At 41.6% G+C, this 11844-nt stretch overlaps 1 protein-coding gene across 1 annotated transcript; it reads right to left on the reverse strand.

The window, feature by feature from the left end:
* Nucleotides 1-1555: 1555 nt before the first annotated feature.
* Nucleotides 1556-2972, reverse strand: LOC143742389 (uncharacterized). The gene is made up of 4 exons (XM_077235247.1): nucleotides 2892-2972; nucleotides 2277-2463; nucleotides 1929-2177; nucleotides 1556-1728 (listed from the first exon to the last, which is right to left on the reverse strand). The coding sequence occupies exons 1-4, from the start codon at nucleotides 2937-2939 to the stop codon at nucleotides 1556-1558; spliced, it is 657 nt and encodes a 218-aa protein (XP_077091362.1). The 5' UTR covers nucleotides 2940-2972.
* Nucleotides 2973-11844: the final 8872 nt, after the last annotated feature.

Below are 11844 nucleotides of genomic sequence, written 5' to 3' on the forward strand. Positions count from 1 at the left end.
ATATATATATAGTTAATATTAATATCCTCTCTGTGTTGTCCTGACTCCAGGCACTGTCTGTTAATGATTGAAATTAAACATCATATGAATTAAAATAATCAACCAGAATAGACTGCCATGACATTTGTGTTTGACGTCTGCCAAGACGCTAAATAAATAAAGTACATCAGGGGCTGAAGCGAGATACATAGGCAGCAACAGCCTCTTGCTTGACTGATCTGTGGAACTGTGAACACAGGGTGTCTGGGATCTTCAGTTCATGAAGCTCAACAGTGAATTTTGCTGGTTCATGCAGCACCTCGTCGAAGAAGACGCACATTAGGTTGTCCACATAGGCTGGGAAGAAAAGATAATCATTAATCTGTATGTACCAAAAAAATAAATAAAAATAAAACAATTATTGATATGTCTTTAATATACCATATGATGGTTTTTTCTTCAGTGGCTGGATTGGGTTTTCCTTTCTTGTGCTTGGGGTATTTGATCTTGTATGCTGGAGTTCCGTCTCTAGACGTCAGCTGTTCCCTGTTTCCATTTTCATTAAAATGCAGCCAAGTGAGATACAACCTGAAATCACAAATATATAAAATGGCCATCCAAAAAAAAAAAAAAGAATAAATTCCAACCTGGATTCAACTAAGAATATAGGTGAGAGACAGGTGTGTGCTGTAAGGGGTATACAGTTAAAGACCCAGAACCAGATATGAAGAATGAAGCCCCAGAGTCAGAATTATAAAAAAATTAAAGAAAATATTTACTGAAGATAGTTTGCAGTTTCATCAGCAGAAGTCAGCTTCAATACTCACACAGGAGTTCGTAGGCCGCCCCGCTAACAGTTACTAAGATCACAGCAGTTATACAATTTCCAAGGTCTAAGCTACGTCATTGCTTACAGGTTGAATGATTCTCATTGGCTAAGAAATAGACACACACAGTAATTTCCCACACATATACAGATAGACTGAAGCATATCTCCTTCGATTATGCAGCTGAAGTTAGGCACGTCGTGACCTTCCAGGTCTCAGATTTGGGTTGCTGGGCGCCAGCATGTCCAGAACAACAACTCAGTCAATCTCCAATAATGCCAGTGGTTCCTTAACCTGTAACCAAGAAGACTAACACTCACACCGACACTGCTTTTCCAAGGTTGCATTTGGCCAGGCTCTCACTATAAACAGGAGAGTCCTCTCAAAACATCAAGATAATGCGTTCTTTCTCTCAAAGATAGCTAAACTTTAGTCTAACTGGAAAGTAATGCTTTAACAAAGAAATGGTCCCTTAAACTATTGGCTTCAATGACCCCTATATGTTTTAACACATTGAAGACCTTTCTCAAAAACAAAACAAGTCCCTATTTCATTTCTGGAAGCTGGGTTAAATAAGCAAGCATTGCATTCAGATATCAAATACAGACATTAAAGAATACATGAAAAGAACATTTCAGTGAACACACTGGTAACTCATATAAATAAAGTAAAATCTCCAGGGAAGTCATTCAACTCATTTGATATTTAGAAGGAAAAATATTGATTTATACCTTAATCATAATCAATCATTACATATACATTCCCCTGTAGGAGAAGACAACATTTTTGGGGGCAAATCGCAGAATGGCGCTGTGGAAACCCTCAATGGCCGATGTTTGGTGCCTTGGGCTGAGTTTTGCCACACCTTTTAAGAGGTATTGGTTTGACACAATCCTCTGCAGTTTAAACAAACCCGTTGATGCTGCAATTAAAATATTGATAGAATTAATAATAGAATATTCTTTTTCCCTACACATATCCAATATCACTTTTAGGAAAGTTGTGCAATAGCACAAACAAGTTGGCAATTTAATGTTGATATGTATTATTTATAGCAAACAAAAGCATGGATACCAGTACACTACATGATCTTGTAGTGTATTGGTATCCATGTAGTCATGCCTGATTTCAACCACTTTTTGGGGCGGCTTCCATCCAAGGCAGGGTGCAGACACTCAGGGAAGAGGACGTTGTCATGGCTGTGGATGTTCTGGACATGATTACTTAACAATGTCCACTTAGCTACAGCTTCTTCACCCGATGAGGAAGAGATGGCACAACAGTACAGATGATTTACCAGGCTCTGCTGCCATCTCTTTAACTCATTGCAGTCCTTCATCTTTGCCAGAGCCTCCACTTTCTTCGCAACACCTGAATGGCGAGAATGAGCAAATGGAAGTCTGTTACTTGGGACCGTGTATATCACAGTTCAAAAACCATGTGAATAACAACTTTTTAAATTTACTTCACCTTTGGCAACATGCCAAACCTCATAAAAGTGCTCAATATCGTACCTCACAATTCTCAAAAACTTCTGGATTTGAGAGTGTCTGTCAGTGACAATTGATGCAACTTTCACAGCAGATTTTTCCAGGAAATCGAGACTCCTAATCAGGCCCTCTTTCTCCATTTTGGCACTACCGCCACATTCGTTACTCTGTGGGGTTAGAGAAAACAGTAGTCCACAAACACATGATTTTTTTTTATATTTCACATCAACAGTCTCTCATAGGTGAGATATTAAAATAAATTATTAATGCAGAAGGTCAGAATGTCATATTCACCATGTGACATTTATTTTCATAGATTTATTTAAAACTATGTGAATTATTCAGGTTTTGCACATGATTTAAATCAATAAAATCTAATTCAGAAATAAATTAAATGTTTTTATTGGGCTCCTAGACTTCGGGTGGAAATCAAACTTTACCATTTCTATGTGAGCATGTAGTCCAAACAGCCTCAACCCTCAAAAAGTGTGAATGGGTGCTCAATCCTCAAGCAATTAAATGACAAAAAATGCACAAAAGTACAGGACAATATCCTGTACCTTTTGGACTAAGTAGGCATGTGCCATAATCTCACCTGCACCAACTGGACATCAATATTTTTTCCTGTGTTGAGGTCCATCATTGAGTAAGAGCCACATTTTGCACAGTGTCCCGGGCTGTCACCCCCAAGCTCGGCTCCCCCAGGCCTACTCTTTGTTTCCTGGATCAGGTCTGCTTGGGTCCGCTTCCACACAGCGAAAACACATGGCTCCATAAATGATGAGGCATGGAGGAAATATGTGCTCTCTACTATGTTGCAGACTTTGAGTGCAGACAGAACCTGTAACACAACCAAATCTTGATAAGTTGATTATGTTTTGAAATTAGACATTAGAAATTACACACACATACTTCCATTAATGCTGTATTTTTTTATCCACTTCTTGCTACATTTATGCACATTTATGTACTGTTACTTACTTTGCTGATCTGTCTAAATGACGTGCCAGTAAAGTGTACTGCAGCAGATAACTGCAGGTTGCCTGCTGGGGTGCTGCCGATGATCGGCTGACTTTTCCACTGCCTGGAGTTGTCACAGAAAGGACATTTCTGTCTGATTGACAAACATGTTCCCCTGACATACTTCTCCAGCTCACATGTCCGCTGACAGATTGGACAGTCATGGAACAGAGCAAGGAGGCAATCTTCATATACAACATATTTTACAATATCTTGAATTGGTGTTGGAGGGCTGTGGGGTGGGTGGACGATGAAATATATTATATTACTTCATCTCTCTTTTCATAAAACATAATACAGCAATTCAACTACTAAGTAATTTAAAAAAGAATATTTAAAGAATTGTATTATAAAATAAAGGAATTCAAATAAGCAATATCAATCCATTTTCTGAGATCACAAAATGAGTAGATTGTGTTCACCTGACAATGGTTGAGTCACTCAAAGACATGCTGGGGTGATATGTTGACTGAGAACTGTCAACTGGTTGTTCCTCAGCATCATCCAGATCCTTTGTGTCATCCAGCATTGTCTCAAGGCGTCTCCTTTTCAAAGGTGGGGGCCTTGTCTTGTCCGGTGTTGAAGTAAAGCCTCCAAACTCCGCTTTCACCTCAGTATTGGTTCCAAAGGAACTGGTGGATGGATTGACTTAGATAGCTGTAATATGCCAATTTTAAATATGAACAGACATGTATTACTATGACTACATATTACAGTCCAGGGGTCAATACACATCCGGTGACACTATTTCATAATAATAAGTGACATTCACATATTACATTTTAAGAAACGGTGCATACAAAGACATCACCAATATACTAAGACATCACCAATGAACACTAGCACAGATATTTTCACAGATATTTCATTCTAAAAATATTAAAGACAATAGAAATCATTAGATCATGTCATTACACAAATCAACACTAACCTTTACTTCGAATGGATTTGAGAGTATACTCTGACAGCTGGGTGGCCACAGTTGTCACCCTCTTCCGTGGCTCCCACTGACAGCCGACATCTCTTGTCTGTGTGGCAGCCGCAGAAGTGACGTAACCCTGAAGAAACAGAGAAAACTGAACACAATAAATAACTTTACCATTAATCACACACATTTTTCTCAGTAAGGTAGAAGTCAATATAGAAAAAAAGCTCGACTTCGCCTCGATATTTCATCCCTCCTGGAGGAGATATTTCATCCCTCCTGGCCACATTATGCAGCACTGCCGTTTTTGCCCGATTATGCAGCACTGCCGTTTTTGCCCGGTAGATAGCTGATGTAATGAGCAAACAGGCGGGATCGTTGAATCGGCTCCTGACAAAAAAGCGCCACTTTGGCCGCACTGTGCTAGCAAACAGGCAGGATCGTTGAACTAGCTCCCGACAGAAAAAAAAAAACTTACCGGTAAAGACACAGGCTGTCCAGTTGATGGTGTCTTGATGGAAGGCACTGCATCCGGCTTCAAAAACAATTTACAGACGAAGCCCATTTTTTTTCTCCTGCCAGTTGGTGAAACAGTCTTCTGTGAAGTGCTGACCGCAAACCAATGTGTGGTTTTTAACCTGTTAACCGTTTCCAGAGCGTCGGCGCACTGAAGCGGTTTTTTTTTATTTAGTTCAAATTTACTATCAGATTTAATGTTATACCTTGACAAACTATACATCATTAAAAAGATATAATACTCAAGATTCAGTATTTGACCACTATTGTATTCTGAGAAACTTATAGTGACAGTTATGTCTTAATTTGTGTCAGGAGTTATGAAATGGAAAAATGAGTCGATACCTTTAATATGAATTATGAGCGTCAGCTGGTCCATTCATAAAAAACACTCCGTGCTGTCGTCATGACAGCGATTCGCAAAACATCGTCCCTCAGGGCTTTAGCTCAAAAATGTGCAGACTTGGAGAAATATTGATATATTCTCATAGATTCACATCATATTTCTATAGACAGGAATAATATTTGTTGAATTTATACCCAAATGCGTCGATGTAATCATTATGATCGCTTCTTACTGAGATATGCTGTGTTTTCAATTCATACCAATAGCCTGAGGGCGCTATATGCACAATAACAGTCCATATATGGATCACGAAGAAGACCCATAGTCATGTGACATTCCAGGACGTCACTGATACAGAAAGTAGCTGACAGAGATCGCTGTAACATGCAGATAAAGATGTTTTGAAGACAATAAACATGATTGCAATGATATTTGAGTTACCTGTGTTCTTCAAGCCATGCCAGGTATTTCATAATAATAGATTATATTTATAATGCAATGCTAATCGATATAGATTTCATCATCGTGCAGAACACTATAAATAATAAATTTTCTGTCGGATTTTTTTTTTATCTGAAGCCAAATTAGATCACAGAAGATTATTTAAAACACTCGACTTGCGTTATAAAGTAAGTTTGGAGCACAAACATGGTTTCAATCTCATAAATGGTCGTGTATTGATGGTGTGCTAAGCTAACATGCTAGCTAGCCCAGGTGCACCTGCCACCAGCAGTTATTGTTTTATGATTTTTTTCTAAATAGGAATGCTTACTGAAATGTTTCAGTGCATTTGATACCAGTTTCAAATATTTAGTGAGAACTTTGATAAAAGAAATTAGGGTTTGAAACCCTATGAATAGCCTGTGAATAGCCAGTCGTTAGTAGCTATAATGCAGACAAAAGAAATGCATATTTAGAGCCATAACCAGTCTGGAGAGGTGTAAATGTGTGCAGGGAGAGACTGACTCTGAATGGGGCTCGTTTGCACCACAAAATAATAGAGACAATAGACTGATTAGATGACTCAGAAGATGACTAAACATCAGTTTGCATTTTAGAGTCTAATCAAAATAAAGTAATTTGACATGATCTTGAAAAACATTTAACTAAATACAGAGTTTTAGACTTATCATTTTCAGATTTTAAATATAAAATGGTCACACATATGGCTTTAGCTGCAGTGCATTTCTAGATTGCTCCAGGGCCAACTTCAATTTTATTTTTATGAAGATGTTTCATGAAAGTAAATTTCTAATAACTTTACAAAACTTTGAAGCTATTTAAACATTTTTTTTTCATTATGACAATAATTATTTCTACATTTACAATAAACTACTAGGTGTCAGCTTTCAAATGAGATCATACTTGTGCTTTTAGTGCAAAGGGTTCATGAACTGTATCTGTTTAAGTTTGGGTATGCCATTTCTGGGGATTTTTCAAAAGTGGCCTTGAAGGTTAACAGGTTAACATTGCCGTGACCAAGGAACGTAATCCATCTGTCTCTCACAGCAACATGTTTTGGTAAAGCATGAAAGCTAATACCACTATCTCTCCTCTTAGCATTGCAACCCGCTACCGCACATAGGTGTTGATCCGCCATCGTCTTCTCTACTCCTCAGAACCTGATCGGGCAGGGCCGCCGCCATTCGGTCAACTGTGCAGTGTTAATTGAATGACTAAACTTGGTCAGATACTTTGACTCCGTGCTTCCTTTAATGAGAGCTGTCAATCAAGGTACAAGGATGTCCCTGTGGTTGTGATTACGATGAAAGTGACCAATCATAAGAGGGTCAGTGCCCTCCTTGGTTTCCGCCCCCAAATTGTCAAAAGTCATGTAGACTTGGGGAGCAGAAATCCACTGCGCGAGCAAAACAGCACTCCGCGAGCAGAAGCCCGCTGCGCGCGAGCAGGATTCCACTGTACAAGCAGAGTTAACCTATGAGAGTATGCCAGACGCTCGCTCGCAGCTACCTGTACAGCTCTCGGTTGTTGAATTGGTACGCGAGCACTTTTATCATGCCAGCTGAAGGTTCATTTTTGCACTTGTGAAATAACATAATATGCTCGTGAGCATGTCTTACAGGCTCATAACTTTTGAATAAAAAATAAAGCCCATAGATTGGCCGCAGGAGTGAAAAGGGGATCAAGCGGGATTCTTTATTGCTGCCGATTTTCAGTCTCTTTTTAATGATAGGTCTAACGCATCTGCAATCATCCTCACTTGCAATTTGGGGAATGAACCTAGCGCTATGATTGGTCGAACTCTTCTTCTTTTGCTGTTGCTTGATTTGAGGACTGCGCGTGAACAGAGAGGCAGCTCAGTTTTTGAGTAGTGTAGAGTGACAAATCGTACTAGCGTATTTTGAGGTCAAAATGCGTATCCTCTACGCAAAATGCGTACAGTTGGCAGGTCTGCATACACATAACACATTATAGACTTCTATAATTCAATGTTATGCTGCATAGATTAGGTCAAACGGAACCGAGAACACTCCCCATAAATCCTGATGTACTCGTTACATCATAAGAAGGATGGCGTCTACGCTAATATTAGTCTCTCTGTTTATCCCGAGATTTACCACAGCCCTGCGCGGGACTGTTTTCTTCATCCCGCTCCCGCCCGCGCCCGCCGAATTTTTTATCATTTCCGCCCGCTCCCGCAACGTATGTGTTACACTCCTGCCCGCTCCCGCAATATGCATGTCCACTCTCGCCCGCACCCGCAAAACTCTGAGAATTTATTCCCGCATATGTATTGCTATTATTAAAGAGATTCATGGGGTTGTTTGTTTCGTCTCCCTGGCCTGCATGTATTCTGACGCATCTGTATTATAAAGCCTTTTGACCTCACGGGAGTGAAGACAGTAAAGCCCAGGGGGGTCAGAGAGACCACTGTATTATAAAGCCTTTTGACCTTACGGGAGTGAAGATAGTAAAGCCCAGGGGGGTCAGAAGGACCATTGTACTATCTAGTCTTTTGACCTCACAGGTGTGGGGACAGTAAAAGCCCAGGAAGGGGGGCTAGGAAGGACCATTGTATTTCCTAAAAAAACAGCTAGATCTGGTTTTACTAAGTAAGTGGAAAATTACAGAAGAGAGGACTTTGAAGAAGAGGGGGTATAAGAAGGCAGGTGTTTTCTGTGTGATTCAGGTCTGTGTTCCTATCGCGAGGTAGCTGTCGCGGTATTTTTGTGAACAAGCCTCTTTTAAAAGAATAAAACTTTCTTTTAAAATACAATTGGAATCTGATGTCTCTTACTGTGATGCTGTTTGTTTAATTATTGTTTTTGCCACAACAGGTTCTTTTCCACATCATTTATGATGTGGAAAAGAATCATAATCATCATTCATCAAAAGAATCAATGATTCAAAAGAATCATTCATCATTCATTTACGCCATCTTTTCCTTTCAAGATGGCGCTGCGGATGGCTGCCTCGGTGTGGGGCTCTCCAGCTATTGTGTTGTTTTTGTTCGTTTGTTCTGCGTTTAGTCATTCTTTTCCTATCAGTTTCACCAAAGACGAACTACTGGACATTAGGAAACACACACCAGATAACTTTTCCACAGTTTTTGATTATTCGGACGTTTTGCTGGACATTCTCTTCGGAGGGGCAGCGTTGTTGTTCAAACGCGCGGTCAGACGCAAACGCGGGAAGCGTGCCGGCGCGCTGGTTAAACTCTGCAAGCGCGGCCTGCTTCACTGAAACCTGGCTGAGTGAAGCCATACCGGACAACGCAATACATCTGCCGGGCTTCCAGCTGTTACGAGCGGATCGCATCGCGGAGCTAACGGGGAAAACGAGAGGTGGTGGATTGTGTTTCTACATTAAAGAAAGTTGGTGTTCAAATGTAACAACACTGAAGAAGATGTGCTCTCCTAATTTAGAGGTACATTTAATAAACTGTAAACCCTTCTACTCGCCTCGGGAATTTTCCTCTTTCATTCTCGTGAATGTATACATCCATCCAGACGCGTGTGTGAGCGCGGCGCTACAACAGCTGGCTTAACAAATAGCTGAAACGGAACAAAGGTACCCAGACTCTCTTTTAATCATTCTTGGGGATTTTAACAAAGCAAATTTTTCTCGTGAACTACCAAAATACAGACAGCGCGTTACATGTCCCACCAGAGACAGTAATATACTGGACCACTGTTACACCACAATAAAAAATGCGTATCACTCGGTCTCAAAGGGGAGCTTTGGGGCTCTCTGATCACTGTTTGGTTCATCTCATACCGACCTACAGGCAGAAACTGAAATCAGCTAAACCTGTAATAAGGACTGTAATTACAGGTGATGAGTAATTACAGGCAGATGAGGCAGAGCAGAATCTACAGGCCTGCTTTGATTGCACTGATTGGACTGTTTTTGAAGCTGCTACCAACGATCTGGATGAGCTCACAGATACTGTAACATCATATATAGGTTTCTGTGAGGATACATGCATTCCTACCAGGACATTCTTATCATTCACTAATGATAAACCATGGTTTACTGGGAAACTCAAACACCTTCGTCATGCCAAAGAGGATGCTTACAGAAGTGGGGATAAAATCTTGTATAACCAGCCCAGAAACAGATTGACAAAGGAGACCCATCATCAGTCTGGAATAGCCTGAGGAACATCACCAACTACAAGTCACCATCCCCCCGATCTGTGGACAATCAACACCTGGCTGACGATTTAAATTCATTTTACTGCAGGTTTGAAAAGCCCTCATTCACACCACACACCCGGTCTGATCTGCACTTCACACATTCACCATCACCTCCTGCACCCCCATTACTCCCCCCTCCTGCCATCCAACCTGAGCTTAAGGTCTGTGTGGAGGACGTGAGCAGAGTCTTCAAAAAACAGAAGACTAGGAAAGCCTCAGGCCCAGACGGAATCTCATCTGCTTGTTTAAAAGCCTGCGCTGACCAACTGGCCCCAGTCTTCACGCAGATCTTCAATAGATCATTGGAGCAGTGTGAAGTTCCCTGCTGCTTCAAACGCTCCACTATCATTCCTGTCCCCAAAAAACCCAAAATCCCTGGACTTAATGACTACAGACCTGTCGCTCTCACGTCTGTGGTCATGAAGTCGTTTGAAAGACTGGTGTTGGCCCACCATCACTGGACCCCTGCTGGATCCCTTTCAGTTTGCTTACAGAGCAAACAGGTCTGTGGATGATGCAGTCAACATGGGACTGCATTATATCCTGCAACATCTCAACAGACCAGGGACTTATGCAAGGATCCTCTTTGTGGACTTCAGTTTGGCCTTCAATACCATCATGCCTGGTCTTCTCACAGCCAAACTGACCCAGCTCTCCATACCATCCTAGATCTGTCAGTGGATCACCAGCTTCCTGACGGACTGGCAGCAGCGAGTGAGACTGGGGAAACACACATCCAAGACTCTCACAATCAGCACTGGTGCCCCCCAAGGGTGCGTTCTCTCCCCACTGCTCTTCTCCCTGTACACTAATGACTGCACTTTTAAAGATCCCACTGTGAAGCTCCTGAAATTTGCAGACGACACCACTGTCATCGGTCTCATCCGAAACGGTGACGAGTCTGCTAACAGACTGGAGGTTGAACAGCTGGCTGTCTGGTGCAGTTATAACAACCTTGAGCTGAACACGCTCAAAACAGTGGAGATGATTGTGCACTTCAGGAGGAACAGCCCAGCACTCCCCCCACTCACCATCATGAACAGCACTGTGGAAGCAGTGGAGTCATTCAGGTTCCTGGGCACTATCATCTCTCAGGACCTGAAGTGGGATAATCACATTGCCTCCACTGTGAAAAAGCCCCAGCAGAGACTGTACTTCCTTCGCCAGCTGGGGAAGTTCAACTTGCCACAGGAGCTGCTGATTCAGTTCTACTCAGCCGTCATTGAGTCTGTTTTATGCACTTCCATCACTGTCTGGTTTGGTTCAGCTACCAAATCAGCCATCAGGAGACTACAACGGACAGTCCGGACTGCGGAGAGGATCATTGGTGCCCCCCTGCCAAACCTCCAGGACCTGTACTCTCCCAGAGTGAGGAAGAGAGCAGGTAAAATTATCACAGACTCCACTCACCCTGGACACCACCTGTTTGAATTGTTACCGTCAAGACGGAGACTCAGATCACTGGCCACAAGAACATCTCGGCAGAGGAACAGTTTCTTCCCACAGGCCATTTCCCTTCTGAACAGTTAACATATCTCCCAAGGCATATGCCTGTAAGTGCAATACTCCCACTGTTTACTGCAACATCTTAAAAATTCAGGTGATATTTATATTTATTCATACTACACAAAATACTGTAAATATGTTCATAATCTGTAAATGTTTATTCTGACAAAACCCAACTGTGACCATATATTTTTATAGTATTTTCATATTTTTTATAATTTTATTTTTAGAATTTGTATTACTATTTGTATTACTATTACTTGTTGTATCTGTATTTGTTTATGTGCACTGGAAGCTTCAGTACCAAGGAAAATTCCTTGTGTGCGCAAGCACACTTGGCAATAAAGCTCTTTCTGATTCTGATTTATTGACATCTCTCCATCATGTCGACTCGCTAGGCTACCTCCCGATCCCGCAGTTTTTTTTTTGCCGCCCATTCCCGCCCGCAGCAAAGTTCAAACCGCCCGCTCCCGCAAGATTTGCGTTGGGACCCGGCGGGACTCAATCCCAATTCCGCCCTCTACCACAGTCCGCCAGATCTAGGCCGTATCCAGATCTGATGAAGGACCTGCGC

This window comes from Siphateles boraxobius, unplaced genomic scaffold (assembly GCF_051911475.1).
Source record: "Siphateles boraxobius isolate OS27281-9 unplaced genomic scaffold, OSU_SipBor_1 19, whole genome shotgun sequence".
NCBI lineage: Eukaryota > Metazoa > Chordata > Actinopteri > Cypriniformes > Leuciscidae > Siphateles > Siphateles boraxobius.

Coding starts and splice junctions, on each gene's coding strand:
- LOC143742389 (XM_077235247.1), bottom strand. CDS start 2,939: ATGATGGACCTCAACACAGGAAAAAATATTGATGTCCAGTTGGTGCAG. Junction 2,464..2,891: donor TTGATGTCCAGTTGGTGCAG/GTGAGATTATGG, acceptor CTAACCCCACAG/AGTAACGAATGTGGCGGTAG. Junction 2,178..2,276: donor GGTTTGGCATGTTGCCAAAG/GTGAAGTAAATT, acceptor CTCGCCATTCAG/GTGTTGCGAAGAAAGTGGAG.